This window comes from Thalassophryne amazonica, chromosome 12, assembly GCF_902500255.1.
Source record: "Thalassophryne amazonica chromosome 12, fThaAma1.1, whole genome shotgun sequence".
NCBI lineage: Eukaryota > Metazoa > Chordata > Actinopteri > Batrachoidiformes > Batrachoididae > Thalassophryne > Thalassophryne amazonica.
In genome coordinates, this window is record NC_047114.1 from 99,814,277 (window position 1) to 99,831,679 (window position 17,403).

The 17,403-nt window shown below is 45.6% G+C and overlaps 1 protein-coding gene across 1 annotated transcript in view; it reads right to left on the bottom strand.

The window, feature by feature from the left end:
• Nucleotides 1–17,403, bottom strand: part of lamc1 (laminin, gamma 1) — a 76,497-nt gene that overhangs the window by 16,460 nt on the left and 42,634 nt on the right. The window contains exons 3-21 of the mRNA XM_034183469.1: nucleotides 16,861–16,991; nucleotides 14,660–14,826; nucleotides 14,311–14,499; nucleotides 13,829–13,946; nucleotides 13,365–13,463; nucleotides 12,836–12,972; nucleotides 12,165–12,287; nucleotides 11,858–12,047; nucleotides 10,879–10,991; nucleotides 10,149–10,370; nucleotides 9,223–9,411; nucleotides 8,868–9,113; nucleotides 7,455–7,608; nucleotides 6,763–6,905; nucleotides 6,460–6,638; nucleotides 6,112–6,268; nucleotides 5,785–5,990; nucleotides 4,216–4,295; nucleotides 1,541–1,678 (exon numbers count right to left, since the gene is read on the bottom strand). Of these exons, the coding sequence (XP_034039360.1) occupies nucleotides 1,541–1,678; nucleotides 4,216–4,295; nucleotides 5,785–5,990; nucleotides 6,112–6,268; nucleotides 6,460–6,638; nucleotides 6,763–6,905; nucleotides 7,455–7,608; nucleotides 8,868–9,113; nucleotides 9,223–9,411; nucleotides 10,149–10,370; nucleotides 10,879–10,991; nucleotides 11,858–12,047; nucleotides 12,165–12,287; nucleotides 12,836–12,972; nucleotides 13,365–13,463; nucleotides 13,829–13,946; nucleotides 14,311–14,499; nucleotides 14,660–14,826; nucleotides 16,861–16,991 (2,981 nt within the window). The remainder of the gene's footprint in view (nucleotides 1–1,540; nucleotides 1,679–4,215; nucleotides 4,296–5,784; nucleotides 5,991–6,111; nucleotides 6,269–6,459; nucleotides 6,639–6,762; nucleotides 6,906–7,454; nucleotides 7,609–8,867; nucleotides 9,114–9,222; nucleotides 9,412–10,148; nucleotides 10,371–10,878; nucleotides 10,992–11,857; nucleotides 12,048–12,164; nucleotides 12,288–12,835; nucleotides 12,973–13,364; nucleotides 13,464–13,828; nucleotides 13,947–14,310; nucleotides 14,500–14,659; nucleotides 14,827–16,860; nucleotides 16,992–17,403) is intronic.

Genomic DNA, 17,403 nt, shown 5'->3' on the forward strand with positions numbered 1-17,403 from the left:
CAAGCATGTCTGATGTAATCACACGTGATTCAAATCCATATGGTTTTTGAAAAAATAATAAGGTCGGATACTTTTCTAATAGACCTCGTATATAACAGCCATATAATAAATGAATTATTAACCTCACTTGCTGGGTTAATAATCCTTTAATATGAGGCTGTTAATAAAAATGTGCATTTTTCTTTCTGTGAGTCTTATTCCTCCCTCACAGGTGGAACCTATTGATGGATGAAGACAGTAAATGTTCTTCCTGCTGATTATCGTGTTTTTCTCTATGAAAGAAAATATGAGTAAAAAGGTTTGTTCAGAAGAACAGAGTACTTTAATTAAAAATTTGAATGGAGAAGAGAACACATATAAAGAAGTGCAGAAAATGATCTGAAATTGTTTAAAGTGGAAACAAACCCAGAAAGAGGTGGAAGAAAACAGAAAACCACCATTCCAGTGGATCAAAGAACAGACAGAATGACAAAGACTCAGTCAAAGATCAGCTCAGGGGGATCAAAGAAGGTCTGAAGGTACCTATGAGTCCCAGAACAACTAGAAGACATCTGTGTGAAGACAAACTGTGGACAAGAGACCCCACAAAGTCCCACTGTGGAAAAACCTACATGTGCTGAAGAAGTTTGACAAAGAACACACTGACTGTACTGAAGAGGAAAGGACTGAAGAAAGAAGGATTGTTCTTTTGGGGTCTTGGGGCCACAGACAATTTGTCAAAAATTGAACATAAACTGTGAAGACAGTGAAGCCTGGTGGAGCATCATGATCTGGAGATGTTCCTCACACTGTGGTGTGGAGTCTATTGATCACATCCCAGGATCAGGGATCAGTTTGAACACATCAGAATACTGGAAGAGGTCATGAAGAAGAAATGAAAACTACCCCAAACACACCAGCAAGTCAGCAGTATCTTGGTTCCAGACCCACCAGATTAATGTTATGGAGCGTCCAGTCCAATCCCAGGACCTTAATCCAACAGAAAAGCTGTGGGGTGACGTCAAAAATACTGTTTCTGAGGCAAAACCAAGAAAGGCAAAGGGACTGTGGACTGCAGTCCAAAGGACCTGGACTGGAAACCCTGTTTCTGAGGAGGTCTCAGAAACAGTGTTCATACAACTAAATATGAGTTCACTCATTCACAGGAAAGATAAACCTTCAAGCACTTTTCACTTTATACAGCAAATGTTTGAGAAAGATAAAGAAAAATACACAGACTGATATTTTTTGAACAGCCAAATATTCCTTTTTCTTCACTTTCTGTAAAATAAGAAGTAATTTGATCCATTTTTCATTATGTTTTGGTTTGTAATAGAATGTCCAGTGTTCACAGTGTATTGAGCTTTTGTGTTTTGAGCTTTTCTCACTTTTTAAACACACTGACATTATTTTGAACACAAGTGTAAAGTAATAAAAATATTCTGTATTTACCTGAAATAAAGTCACACATTCATGTGTTCATCTGGTGACGAATCCAAAGAAAACGAGTGTGAAGAGAGAAGATTCAGTGATGTTTCATCTGAAAGAAGGTTTCACCTACTTCTTATTGAGGTCTTCGATCTCTTGGCCCGTCTTGCTCTCACCGTCCAGGGTTTTCAGCAGTAGGTTGTACGCTTTGGTTGACGTGTCATTGGCGTCTTTGGCAATCTTCTCAATCTGGTCGGCATCCATTTTGTGCCTGCAGAGAGCCAAGATGGAGGAAGAACATGAGGTGACCAAAAAACCAAAAGGTTAGCTTCAATAACTGGCATCAGCTAACTGAAAAGTTATCTTTTTTAACGCTAAACTGATAAACTGTCTAAAAACATATCAGATGCTACAGATAAGCGATAACTTTAAATTTTACCTCCCATACACGCTCAGCTAGTAAAAAGCTGAATTTGAGTTTAAACACCACCAAAGCATCTGATAGAACCAACAGCGATCACAAACCCAAACAGCCAATGAGCAGCACTTCTGTCTTTGTGCGCTCTGCCCCCTGCTGTAGGAAACGTTTACCCTGACAGGATACAGCGGTCCAGTCATGAGGCAGAGGTCTTGAAATGGAAAGCAGGTTTGAATTATGGTTTTGCTTTGAAAATAAAATTATTCCAATAGAATAACTACATGAATGTAAACTCTTAAAATGCACAAAGTGATATATAACACATCTGTTAATTTTAAAATAATGCACTAATTCTGAAGATTTTAACATTAACACACCAAAGGGATTATGGGTAACTAAGCCTCCGCTCATACTGATTGGTTGATTCATTCATTCTATGTAAAAACCAACACAAGTGAATCAATGTAACGTGTTGGTGTTTACAAATAAGTGTGCTTTTGTAAAATATGTCATTTTTTTCCATTTGTATAAAAAAAAGAGAGATTTTCAAGATCCCACTAGACAGCACCTAAGCGCACGCATGATGACATCATAACTCTATCCGGTTAGGGAGACAAGGTTTCTTTCAATAACAAGAACTGTCAAAAAACTTTCTCATGTGTGACTGGAGTTGTGTGGCGATAGGAATCGCTGTTTAAATGTTTGAATAACGACGTCGGTCACACAAAGAAATCAAATAATAGTGAAAACATGTTCGATGCGGTGTCATAACGCATCAATCAGTCGCTCCGAGAGGCGTCATACATCAAGCCTGGTTCACATGACAAGATAATTAGGCCGATATCGGACCCGATCTTCCCCTTCCGACAATCTTAAGGACACCCCAACAATCATGATGCCGCTAAATACAGTGAGGAAAATAAGTATTTGAACACCCTGCGATTTTGCAAGTTCTCTCACTTAGAAATCATGGAGGAGTCTGAAATTTTCATCTTAGGTGCATGTCCACTGTGAGAGACATAATCTAAAAAAAAAAAAAAAAAAAAAAAATCCAGAAATCACAATGTATAATTTTTTAATAATTTATTTGTATGTTACTGCTGCAAATAAGTATTTGAACACCTGTGAAAATCAATGTTAATATTTGGTACAGAAACCTTTGTTTGCAATTACAGAGGTCAAACGTTTCCTGTAGTTTTTCACCAGGTTTTCACACACTGCAGCAGGGATTTTGGTCCACTCCTCCATACAGATCTTCTCCAGATCTTTCAGGTTTGGAGTTTCAGGTTCCTCCAAAGATTTTCTATTGAGTTCAGGTCTGGAGACTGGCCAGGCCACTCCAGGACCTTGAAATGCTTCTTACGGAGCCCCTCCTTAGTTGTCCTGGCTGTGTGTTTGGGGTCATTGTCATGCTGGAAGACCCAGCCATGACCCATCTTCAATGCTCTTACTGAGGGAAGGAGGTTGTTTGCCAAAATCTCGCAATACATGACCCCATCCATCCTCCCTTCAGTACAGTGCAGTCGTCCTGTCCCCTTTGCAGAAGAGCACCCCCAGAGTATGATGTTTCCACCCCCATGCTTCACGGTTGGGATGGTTTTCTTGGGGTTGTTCTCATCCTCTACACATGGTAAGTGGAGTTGATTCCAAAAAGCTCTATTCTGGTCTCATCTGACCACATGACCTTCTCCCATGCCTCCTCTGGATCATCCAGATGGTCACTGGTGAACTTCAAACGGGCCTGGGCATGTGCTGGCTTGAGCAGGGGGACCTTGCTGCCCTGCAGGATTTTAAACCATGACAGCATCATGTGTTACTAATGTAATCTTTGTGACTGTGGTCCCAGCTCTCTTCAGTTCATTGACCAGGTCCTCCTGTGTGGTTCTGAGCTTTCTCAGAATCATCCTTACCCCACAAAGTGAGGTCTTGCATGGAATCCCAGACTGAGGGAGATTTCACTTTCTAATAAATAATAACAGTTGTTGTCTTCTACCAAGCTGCTTGCCTGTTGTCCTGTAGTCCATCCCAGCCTTGTGCAGGTCTACAGTTTTGTCCCTGGTGTCCTCAGACAGCTCTTTGGTCTTGTCTATGGTGGACAGGTTGGAGTGTGATTGATTGTGTGAACAGGTGTCTTTTATACAGGTAACAAGTTCAAACAGGTGCAGTTAATACAGGTAAAGAGTGCAGAATAAGAGGGCTTCTTAAAGAAAAATTAACAGGTCTGTGTGAGCCAGAATTCTTCTCTATTATTTGCAGCAGTAGCATACAAATAACTTATTAAAAAAATCATTCATTGCTATTTCTGGATTTTTTTTCAGATTATGTCACACATCATAAACACCCGTTAAGGACCGACTCCAGGCTGGACTTCGGACCGGCGGCCAGCTTACTTTTCAGCAAGGTTTCGCGCCTCCTCAGCGAGCAGCGTCATGTTGTTTGGATCTCCAGAACCACTGGGAGGTTTTATGTCCTGCAAAAGACAACATGGAGTCACGTGACCTCAGCGATGAAACAAACTTGTCGTACTGGCTTCAGAACGTGAGAAGAGGAACTGCATGAAAATAAACCATTTTCATCATCAAATAAAAGGCTTTTTTTTTAAATAACTGATTCATCACTCAGCTTATAAAGACAAATTGTTTAAAAATAAATTAATCCTCAGTTCCCACAGCGACGCCTTCAACCAACCAACCGCTCAAAACCAGGTTCTCAAATTCCACATTTATTCTTTCCTCAAAAGATCAACAAAACAAGAACTCCAGGACTTCATGTTTCTCTGACCATCAACATGAGGAACCAGAGAATCATTCTCACCGTTTGCAAATGAGTCCGAAAATAATGAAACTTTTTATAAAAAAAATAGTCTGAAACACGCACACGTCCACCGCACAACCACTGCTGGGTCCTGGATGGCAACCACACAGGCAGACAGCAGGTCCATCCCCACTTCTCCAAAGAAACCAACAACCTGCTACAGATCCTCCACAGAGACCCGGTGTCGCAGACTGAATGGTCCGCCCCTAAAAATCAGTCTGCCTTTTGCATCTGCACATGTGTCATTTCAGAGCTCAGCTGCTCATCTGAGTCTCTTCACCCAAAGTGATTCATGTGATTATTAACCATCAGATGACAAAGTAAAACCTCTTAAGTTATTCTAAAGTCAGCTTGAAGCAGAAATGAGGTGACACTTTGAAATGACCGACGTGCAGTGAACGCATCAGCTAGCAGCTCATTTAGCTGCGGCGCTCTGATCGCTTCCTCCGTCTTTTATCATGAAATAATGCTGAATTTATGTGGAAATGATTGTTGTAGAAAAGTTTCAGATATCTGTCACTGAGACAGATGATGACTGGAGGCAGTTTGAAGCAGAAATGAGCTTTTAATCTGTGAACTGCAGCTGACGACGCATGCGCAGATGCAAAAAGCGGACCGATTTTTAGTGGGGGACTGTTCAGTCAGGGACAGTGGCACAGATCCCCCAGAGACCCGGCACTGATCTTAGTCTGAATCCAGAACCATCACAAACCCAGACACTCCAACTCCTTCATGTCCTTTTGTCCTGGGCTGAACTCTGGCTCGGCCGCCCCCAGGACGCCCAGTCGTCGTGTCTGTATCAGTAAACTTTCAGAAAATGGAGAAGTACGTCCAAAACCATCGCAGAGTGCGAACAGAAGGGTCCGTCCAGGTCCGTATTTAATGGTGGACGTAAACAAACAAACCAGTTCAGGTGTGATCCAGACTGAGATCCAGACAGAATAATGATCACTGATCAATCTGTTGATTATTGATGACATCTGTCTTGATTTCCTGGAAGTTTTCTTTTGTTTATGAAAGAAAAAAGTGTTCAGTTTACCGACACACACGGAGACAAACTGAACAAACGCAAACAAGAAAAACCTGCCGATCAATCAAATGATGATCAAACTGTTGATTGATCCTCAGCTCCCCTCATCACGCACCACTTTGTTGACAGCATCCTTGGCTTTGTCCAGCTCCTGGCGCGCACGGTCAATCAGGTTCTCGGCGTCGTGGAGTCTGTTGCGGGCGTGGTCGGCCTGGCTGGCGGTGTCGTCCACCGTGCTGCGGATGTTCTGCAGGCGGTTCCACTGCGTGCTCAGAGTGTTGTTGATGACGTTCAGACGTTCCAAAAGGCCCTGGTCTGCATCTGTGGGATTAAAGGTCACACTTGTCCTCAAAACTCAGCTTCCCTCTGAATCCTGCACATCAGGCTTCAGGTGTTCCTGATCCTGACCAGGTATTTGGTGCGATGGTGGGTGGAGCCTCACCTTTGCTGGCCTGAGCCTCCTCCAGGAGGTCCATAATGGCTCGCTCTGCCTCCTTTAGGCGGTCCTCGAAGGCCTTATCGCTGACAGATTCCTGACCGGAGGCGAGGTTATCGATCAGAGTCTGCAGGTCGTGAAGCTTCTGCCTCTGCTGGTTCACCTGGACGATGGCCGCAAAAATAAAAATAAGATGATTTATCGAACTGAAAATTTCTCAACATTTCATCATCATCTGTTGCTGGGAGAAAACTGATAATCCTGATATCTAGCTGATCTGGATCACTGTGCTGTAAGAATCTCAGGAGCTTCTCATTGCACAGAAAACTTTAAACACAACTTCCTGATGCTCACCTTGTCTCTGACCAGACTGTAGCAGGATGGACACTGCTGGCAGCCCGGTGCTGAGCGGTTATAGAAATAATTCTCCTCACACATGTCACACCGAGCCCCAACGAACCCGGGCCGGCACTCACAGCGGCTGTCCTCCTTACACTGACCCGACAGGGAGCCCTCGGGGTCGCAGTCACAGGCTGAAAGGACAAACCACCAATCCCACTTATTAAAGTCAGTCACGGACCCCATGAAGTGGTGGATTTGTTTATGTTTACGTGCTGGTTTCTGCCTAAATCTCTGCTGTGACATCATCAGTCTTACGCTTGCAGCCGGATGCGTCGAACCCAAAGAAGTTGACCTCACAGCGGTTGCACTGCAGTCCGGTGACGCCGGGCTGGCACTCGCACTGTCCCGTGATGATGTCACACTGACCGTTTGTGGAGCCAATGGGATTACAGTTACATCTGTTTCAAGGACAAAAGAAACGAAAGAAAAACAGGAGGTATGTGAGAAGGACACAGAGTCCAGAATCTGCAGCGAGTCCATTCTCTAAACGGTTAAGATATCAGGAATAAAACTAAAGCTCTGCTCACTGATGGGGAACCCTGGGGAGGTTGGAGGTCCATCAGAGTGCCTGATCTGGAACCAGCACAGTCACTCAGTGATTACTGTGTGTGTTGGTGGGACTCAAACCTTCACCTCCTGGTTGTTTTCATTCTAAATTCTGGACTGTTTGTGGTTGTTAATTTGTCAGTTTGACCAAAGCAGATGGTCGTCTTATTGAGTTCTGTCTGCTTCAGGTCTCTTCCTATAATAATAATTAAAAACACACACACACTTTTTGCTCAACCCAGTCACCAGCGTGCTCACTAACAGGCCGGTTCGGGTTCTGTAGCGCCTCTGGACCACTGATGTGCTGATTTGTTGATGTGTAAATAAACAGGTGTGAATGTTTGTGTCCAGGAGGGGGCGTGGTCTGTGTCGGCTGTGGCCGGACACAGGAAGCGGCTCACCGTTGGCAGCCGTTGCGACTGTGCAGGTTGAAGAAGCCGAGCTCACAGACGCTGCAGTCGCGCTCCACAACGTTGGGCAGACACGGGCACTGACCGGTGACCTGAGAACAGCTGGTCTGCTGACCCACCGTCCCCAATGGCGAGCAGGAGCAGGCTGCAAGGAGGTCAGGAACAATCAGAGCCCGGACCACAGTCAACACAGCCTCAACCAGTCACCACTGTTAACACTGTTAACTAGTCCTACACCTTTAACTTGTATTAACTAGTCCTACAGCCTCAACTAGTCTTACATATTTAACTAGTCTTACAGGGCAAATCATAAAAACAGTAACCTGGTGTTTGAGGAAGTCACACGGCATCAATAAATTACAGGAAATGGACTGTTTCCAAAACACACACACTAGTCCTGTCTGTGTGTACTACTACGTGTGATCAGTTCTGTATTTGTTTCCGCGAGTGCTCCTGTGATCAGTTCTGTATTTGTTTCCGCGTGTGCTCCTGTGATCAGTTCTGTATTTGTTTCCGCGAGTGCTCCTGTGATCAGTTCTGTATTTGTTTCCGCGAGTGCTCCTGTGATCAGTTCTGTATTTGTTTCCGCGAGTGCTCCTGTGATCAGTTCTGTATTTGTTTCCGCGAGTGCTCCTGTGATCAGTTCTGTATTTGTTTCCGCGTGTGCTCCTGTGATCAGTTCTGTATTTGTTTCCGCGAGTGCTCCTGTGATCAGTTCTGTATTTGTTTCCGCGAGTGCTCCTGTGATCAGTTCTGTATTTGTTTCCGCGAGTGCTCCTGTGATCAGTTCTGTGTTTGTTTCCGCGAGTGCTCCTGTGATCAGTTCTGTGTTTGTTTCCGCGAGTGCTCCTGTGATCAGTTCTGTGTTTGTTTCCGCGTGTGCTCCTGTGATCAGTTCTGTATTTGTTTCCGCGTGTGCTCCTGTGATCAGTTCTGTGTTTGTTTCCGCGTGTGCTCCTGTGATCAGTTCTGTATTTGTTTCCGCGTGTGCTCCTGTGATCAGTTCTGTATTTGTTTCCGCGAGTGCTCCTGTGATCAGTTCTGTATTTGTTTCCGCGAGTGCTCCTGTGATCAGTTCTGTATTTGTTTCCGCGAGTGCTCCTGTGATCAGTTCTGTATTTGTTTCCGCGTGTGCTCCTGTGATCAGTTCTGTATTTGTTTCCGCGAGTGCTCCTGTGATCAGTTCTGCATTTGTTTCCGCGTGTGCTCCTGTGATCAGTTCTGTATTTGTTTCCGCGAGTGCTCCTGTGATCAGTTCTGTATTTGTTTCCGCGTGTGCTCCTGTGATCAGTTCTGTATTTGTTTCCGCGTGTGCTCCTGTGATTAGTTCTGTATTTGTTTCTTGAATGTATCTTGGGGGTTGTTGCCATGGTTACTCTCAGATCACCTCGACTGCTGTCTTACGTTTGCACTTGTCTGTGGGGTTGGGGTCCAGGGCGTTGCCATAGAAACTCTCCTTGCAGCGGTCGCAGAAGAAGCCGTCGGTGTTGTAGATGCACTTGAGGCACTCGCCGGTCTCGCGGTTGCAGTTGCCGACGGCGTTGGGGTCGATGTTGTCGCTGCACTTACAGACCCGACAGGCCCGAACCGGTCCGTTCTGTCCCAACGGGTCACCAAAGAAACCATCGTCACAAAGTTCGCAGCGCTTGCCTGGAGAGAGTGGTGATGCCAGATGGCAGGAGATTTAACATCAGCGTTGCCACAGAAACCAGACTTATGACAAACTGCTTCTCGTCCACACGTTGAGGTTCGGTGCTACCTGTTGTACCGGCGGGACAGTTGGTGCACACCACCTCTCTTGTCTTTGGGACAATGGCACAGGTGGCGCCACCTGGACAGGGACACAGCTGACAGTCGCCGGCTGTCCCCTGGGTAGCATCGCCGTAGAAACCGTCCTGACAACGCTCACAGCTCAGCCCAGCGGTGTTGTGTTGGCAGTCACAGGCTCCTGGACAGTAAACCAACAAAGAAGATAATGAACCAGTCAATCAAGGCGAGGTGATGGTCTCGTGGTTAAGCGTTGGGCTTGAGACCAGAGGATCACTAAGGACCCTTGGGCAAGGTCCTTAATCTCCTAGCTGCTCCCGGTGTGTAGTGAGCACCTTGTATGGCAGCAACCTGACAACTGGGTGAATGTAAGTCTGATGCAGATGGAAAAGCATGTTATAAATGCAGTCCATTTACCAATCAACCAGTAAACTACTCCGCAAACCTGCAAAACCAGCTAGTAAGCCGATATATCTGTAAACTAACCAGTGAAACAGCCAATAAACAAAACACTGAAGGCATAAACCAGCAGCATAAATTCGCCAATGAATGAGCCAATAAACCAGTAAACCGGTTTGTGAACTAGTTCTTGCTTCTTGCTGCTTAATCTGCTAACTCCAGTCCACTGAAGTCTTAAACCTGGTTTGTGGATTAACTACAGGTAACTAATCACCCGGTGGTGTTAGTCTGCTAATCTTTCATTCTAGTCTGTGTCTAGTCTCGGGCTGTTCTAGTCACAGACGTGATGAACTGAACTCGGACCCTGGTCATCGTTGTCACTGTTTCTGGATAATGGTGACATCACTCATCAGTCTGACGCTCTGGTCATCCTACGAACCCTTTCGGGGACACTCGCCGCCCGACGGCATCCTGTGGGTTGGGAGTGAACAAACATAAAGAAGCGGTATGCGACCTGACCTGTGCCGGGGTGGCAGGACTCGCTGTGCCCGTTACAGTTGCACGGCTCACATGCGCTGAAGGCACCAAGTTCGGCTCGGGCGCGGCGGTATCCCAGAGTGCACTGCTCGCAGTGTTGGCCTTCGTAGCCCTGAGGGCAGCTGCAGTCCTCCACCCAGCGAGCCGGAACGCCAGGGCCCCGCCTCGCCGTCACCAAGGAGACGTCGTCAAGGTAACCAGCACCTGTGGAAGGGATGCTGTGTTCAGATTTCGAGTCTTCTGGTTCTGACTTTCACTACCATTCTTTTCCTTCCTTCCTTCCCTTCTCTCCTGTGCTATTCCCACCTCCCCATCCTTTCCTTGTAACTTCTACTTTTTCTTCCTTGCATCCTCTTTGTCCTTACCTCCTTCCTTCCACCCATGGCTCCTCTCTGCATCACCTACTTTACATCCTCATCCTTGTTACCTTCCTCCTTTATGCCACACATTTCTCCTTTTTCCCCTCATCTGCTTCTTTGTAACCTTCGTATTTCCTTCTTTAACTTCCTGCATCATTCCGTCTTTTCCCTTTCTCCAAATTTCTCTTCATCATATCCTTCCTCACATCTCCTTTCCATCCATTCTTCCTTCTCTTATCCATTATTCCTTTTTATCCACACTTCCTTCCTGCTCTCTTCCTGTCCTTCTTTATCTCTACACTGTATGTCCTTGTTTCCTAGCCTCGTCGGTGTGTGCGTGGGGCGTTCCGTACTGCTCTCGCTGTAGGTGCCGCGGATCTTGATGGCCGTCAGGTTGTGCAGAACCTTCTGGAAGTCGGCGTGGCTGATGGTCGGCCTCCAGGGGTAGTCGGAGCTGTCGTGGAGTCTGAAGCAAAACCAAAATCACAAGCCATCAAATAAAACACAGATCACAAACTAACAACAGGAGAAATAACTCAAACCATTAAAATCACAAAATCAACACCACCAACAAAAAACAGACCAGTGGATTAATAATTAGCAGCACAATCTGCAATCAGATTATGTGAAAGAAATGGAATAAACTGAAACCAGATAAAGAGATGAAAACAAAACAAGACCATTTTCAGATTAACATCAAAATCCATAAACATGAAACCAGATTAACATTTTATCATCTGGGGCAAGTTGTTCAACCCCCCCCCCCCCCCCCCCATTTATTTATTCATGTATTTATTTTTTACATAGTCTGTTTTAATTTTATACTGGATTTTCAAAACACTGGATTGGATTACTCTTGTCTCCAAATTTTTTCAGGATTATCAAACCAGATTAAAAAGTTCTCCAAATGGGACTAAATATATTTTGGATCAAACGTTCCCAATCCTACTGAAACAACACAAACTGAAGGTTTGATGTGGATCAAACCCAAAGATGGATTACATGGTCTAATCAGATTATAGAATTTTTTTCAGTTTGTATCAGTCCTTTTAAAGATTTGATCTGAATCAATTTTACACAGATTAAAGGTTTTAAAAACTGGCCCCAGACAATATAATCTGATTAACATTTTATGAAAACAATTCAATCAATCAATCTAAAAGAAGATTAAAACAGTACCATGAGAAGACAAAAACAAGAACAGATTATGACAAGAAACTTTCTTAAAGGAAAACTAGATTATCACCAGAAATAAAATGAGATTAGAAGATGTGCCTGGTCCAGATTAGAAAGTGTAGACTCTCATTAACCCAGATTAGGCCTACATCTCACCTGAACACAAAGGACTGCATGTTCTCATTGGGGTAGGCATTGCCCTGGGCGATGAGTGGGATGGCAACCCGCAGGTTGGCCCCCTCCAGCACCAGATCCTCCGCCGACAGCCGGGTGTCACGCCGGTCCACACGGAACCTCAGGGTCAGGTTCTGACCGTAACTCAGCAACTGGTTCCCCAAAAACTTCTCTGTGATGCAGAACATCTACACATTAAAAGACAAGTGGCCTCTGTGTGTGTGTGTGTGTGTGTGTGTGTGTGTGTGTGTGTGTGTGTGTGTGTGTGTGTGTGTGTGTGTGTGAGCACCTGGAGCCACGAAGTAGACGGGGAAGTAGTCGTCTGAGCTCAGAGAGATTTCCTGCATGTCACGCATCCAAACCACAGGCACTCTGGAGGCGTCCCGCCGCTGACCGGACCACTGCTCCTCATCTGAACACATGACATCACAGCTGTCAACGCGCGGTCCGCAGCCCATCCAGAGGACAAATTACAGAGGGTCACAAAAATTCTGCTGCTGCGACACTAAAATCAGGTTTTTATTCTCATATTTGTTTCTGGTTTGACCAGAATCCCTGCAGAGGGCAATGTGACCTCAGGGGTCAGAGGTCATCACAAACATTTATCACTGAATCCTGAAACAGATTCAGACTGTTTCAGACTCCACAGCTTCAGTTTCAAATGGCTGTTAAACACCGAACTGGTCTGAAGGATCCGAGTCGCGCTCACATAACATCTGATGGAAACTGAACGCCTCCATATCGGATCGGAGATTCTGACCCGATTCACGTTATCAGATGCATGTTGCTGCTGGATGTCACCATTTAACTCCAGTTTTACATATCCTGTTTGCCATACAATAATCACTGGGAATTCATCACCATTTCATTCCAGCTGAAAAATGTAATTCTTTCACACAGACCAGCACCGGTTTGACTGTGGCGGGGTTTTCGTTGGGCGCCCCCTACAGGCGGGCTTACCTCTGTGGAAAGAAGAGGTGATGACGTGGACGCTGTAGCCGTCGGCGCTGCGGCAGACGGACGAGTGGTGGAAGCAGAAACAGGGTGTGCAGCCCTGAGGGTTGTTCGGGTCCAAGTTGAAATAACCCAGTTTACACCTGAACGACACCAACAGGTGAAAGGTCACAGAGTCAACACCACACTGCAGACAATCTCTGTGATGTCATAAGGCCAAAGAGATCAAAGGTCAATCGTCATCAATGAATCAGACTGTTTAGTTGTGTTTAACCTCAACAGACACACCGTCCTGACCAATGAAAAAACAGCTATGTGATGTCATCAAACACCCACAGACGAGGGAGGAGGAGCTTATCTGTGCTGTGGAGCACCAAAGGTCATTTTTAGAATGAAAAGGTTGTCGGCTCCTTTTTCCAAATCCATCACAAAATGTGTCTGTTTGCACTCCAGGTCAGTCGTCCCTGGTTCAAAAACCACAAAAGGACAGCATGGACTTTATGACATCACCAAAAAGGAAGAATCTGACAGCAACCTGTCACAGGTGTATCCTTCCACGTTTTCTTTACAGCGGCACTGTCCCGTCTGAACGTCGCACTCCTGCGTGCTGCCAATGGGCGAGCAAGAGCACGTTCTGAGAGAGAGAGAGAGAGAGAGAGAGAGAGAGAGAGAGAGAGAGAGAGAGAGAGAGAGAGAGAGAGAGAGAGAGAGAGAGAGAGAGAGAGAGTTTAATGTATTTCTGCACACTCAGCAGTGTAAAAACTGCAGTCACATTTTCTTTTGTTTCTACGTTTTTATTTGGACACATGGATCATGTGGAACCAACGTCCAGATTTAAAACACGTCAATCCAGACTGGTTTTTTTTTGTTTTTTTTGTTTTTTACAAATTTATGATTAAAACAAACAACAACAAAAAACCTTTGACATTTGTACAGATGCAGATGTCTTTGTTTGTGGACAGTGCAGCTAGGTGGCGCTGTGCTGAGGAGAGTCCGTACCTGCACCCGGCCTCAGTCAGACTGTGGAACCCCGGCTGACAGCGGTGGCACTTCTCTCCGGTCACTCCTGGTTTACACACACACACTCCTCTGGGGTCGCACTGAGGAGACACCGAGCCTGGACGCACACACGCACACACACACACAGTGAGCGTGCGTCACTGAGGCTGCCGCTGCTCGGTGAACACACGGCTCACCGCCGCTGTGACTCAGACAGACACGTGTCCGCCCTGAAGCCCCTCTGCCCTGTGATTCACCTATTTATTTATTTTTACCCAAAATCCCTCAGGAGAAAACAACCAAACACGGTGCAGCACTCAGACGCCGCCCCCACAAAAAGTTTGACTTTTACCTTCCACCATCTTCATCGGGTTTTGTGAATTTTTTTCTTTAATCTTCCATCACATAATGTTGACAGAGAAAAACCTCATTCAGGTTCCTGGGTGTTCCAGGCAGGGACCAGGTCTTGGGTTTGGACTCACCTACGGGGTTACAGCTGCAGGGGACACAGCGGCCGCTGCTCTGGTCTCTGAAGTAGTTGTCCAGGCAGCGCTCACAGTGCGGCCCGTCTGTGTTGTCAGCACAGTTGTGGCAGTGACCTCCGTGACCCGTGGCCCGGTACAGCTCAGCATCAAAGTAACACTCAGAGCTCTGCCCACTACAATCACAGGCTGGAACAGAGAGACGCCGCGTGAGTGCAGGATGAACGCAGCTAAACCTGACAGACGGCTACACGGACAGCAGCACAGCACCAGAGCAGGGGCGCGCTGGCGCTGAGGTGCAGCGGATTGTGTGTGCGGTGAAGAGGTTTTTGGCAGAGGCTAGACTCACGCAGACACTCGTTGGCGTTGTCAGCAGTCGCTCTCCTCCATGGCCGATCGTTGTAGAACGGTTTGCAGACATTGCAGTCGTCGCCCTCCGTGTTGTGCTGACAGTTACACACCAGATGTCCTCTGCTGCTCTTCACACACTCGCTGGCGTGACCGTTACACTTACACCTGGAACGAGCACAATGAGCACCACGTCAGTCAACACCCACTGAACGCTGCAAAAACAGAAAGCTGATAGGACAAACATTTTTTAGAGAAGCTACGTATATTAGCCAACAACACTGAAAAATGGGCTTTGAAGTTGACATTCTGGACTCACAGGCCATTCCAGCAGGGGGCAGTAAATCATCTATATATTAAAACTGTGGGTGCATGATTTTATTTAGTAAGTACATAATTGCAAATACATTAAAAATACATGGATGACACAAGAAAGTGAAAACACGTATTTCCATTGTGGTCCATTTAAAAATCAACAAAGGGGAGGTGATGGTCCAGTGGTTAAGTGTTGGGCTTGAGACCAGATGATCCTCGGTTCAAATCCAGCCTGACCGGAAAATCACTAAGGGCCCTTGGGCAAGGTCCTTAATCCCCTAGTTGCTCCCGGTGTGTAGTGGGCACCTTGCATGGCAGCACCCTCATATCGGGGTGAATGTGAGGCATTACTGTAAAGTGCTTTGAGCATCCGATGCAGATAGAAAAGCGCGATATAAATGCAGTCCATTTATCATTTAACACAGAAGTAAAAATAATAATAATAGTGTGTATATTACAAAAAGAACATAAACAATTTATAAATACAATAAGACAGTAAATTAACATTTAAAAAGTACATGATTAACAGGAAATAAAAGGGTTGAGCTCTTCTTCTATAAACTGTTGAGGTCGAAGGTTCTAAAAACATTCTGGACTCACATGTCATTCCAACTCATCATAGAAACTTTGCTTAATTTATTACCGCCTTTAAAAAATGTCAGCTACCTATTTTATAGACACGACCCAATCTAGAGGCCATGGATCCCCACAGACAACACGCTAGTTAAACATAAACCTGCTAATCCATTTACCAGAAACATTTTTACTGTGACTGGATCTTTGAAAATTAATTTTAATGTCGAGCTTCAGTTTAAAAACCAATTATTCAAAGTTAAAATCCAAAGAAAGAAAGAAAAAAAAAAAAAAAAAACTCCACCGAATGTCAAATTATTTCCATTGTGACGGTGAAGTGGTGCTCGTAGAGCTGTGGATCCAGGTCGGGCTGGTCCGGGTGCCAGTCTGAACACGACGGGACATGTCGGAGCCTTTGTTGGCTGAGTGCAGCGGAAAACCTGTAGATTCCTGCAGCGTTTTTTCCTCCTGATTACATTTATTATCTCAGACAGACTGTTCAGGGACAAGCATGTGTTTTGGACCCAGAACCCAAGATCCACAAACCCGAGGGTCAGGAAACTCTTCAGAGACCAGTGATCACCCAAACAACCTGATTAAACTATTGTGACCCTTGACCTTGGAGAAGTCCCTATAAAAAGATGGTGGGCAGGTCGAGGTCAGACAGTTCGGTATCAGGGAGCTGAGCTTGCACACCTTTGCGTCTCCCACTCTCCTCTTTAATGGATTTTATGTTTTTTTGTCTGAAGGACAAAAAGGGAAAAGCTTCTTTTCCTGCCGTCTGATTGGACATTTGCACTCTTTTGGGTTTGAACCCTGAGTGGTGCCTGATGAACAAAAACCACCTGGTCACTGATGGCCACGTGGTCCTGCACGGCGGACTGGGTGTGAAGTTGTGCCGTGTCTTGTGGCCACCCTGTTCCGGGTTCCCTAGTATCCAGTCCCCGCAGGCCTGGAATGTCAGGAATGTGGCTGTGTAATGGAAATCTGTCCCACGTATCAGGCTTCCTGGCAACACTCCGACTTGTAGGAAGGAAGGGATTCCAACACGGACCCCACAGCAACACGTGAGGACCTCAGACCAGCTGGCTCCACAGTTAACAAAAAAAAAAAATACAAATATAAAACTTTTCTGTTTGCCTGATTCTTCCAAAAACTCATCTTTAACACTGAAAATAAAAACCGTCCTGACACAAAACACCAACATCTGCAGGTTTGATGCTGGACTTGGATTCCAGCCTGCAGAGATCCTGATCTGACTTTGAATTTTTGTTTTGTTTTGTTAAGTGTTGACGTCCTTCCAGCGTTTGTTACCTTCCTCCTACAGCGAAGTCAGAGATGGCGTAGTAGTAGGACTTCAGGACCTTGGGGTCGTTGAAGACTTCATCTCCAAACGTATTCAGCCTGTTCAGGGTCACTCTGATGTCGGTGGCCGTCACCCAGTCCTGCAGCAGACACAACATGGACACGTCAGCGCCACAAACACACACGCACACACACAGCTGTGTTCTTGACCTTGTACATGCACCAGGATTTAGTTTGATCTCAGGGCTTCAGTTTTCTGCTGCAGACACTCGGCGGGATGTGAAAATCTGCTGCTGATGACTCCATAAACTGAACGTGTCACAAAAAAAAAAAAACATCAGAGCTTCATTAGGATGAAAGATTTCTAACAGAGTTAAACGTGATCACAGGATTCATCTCTTCCATGATTAAAAGTACGACGTGCACGTTTATAACATCTGTGTGTGTTGAGCTGTGGCTCTATTCTGCATCTCTGGACCTCAACAGACCTGTGGGGGGGGCAGATATTGAAAACCTCCAGGCAGCTGCTTTCTCAGAGTTTTCTCAGCGCTT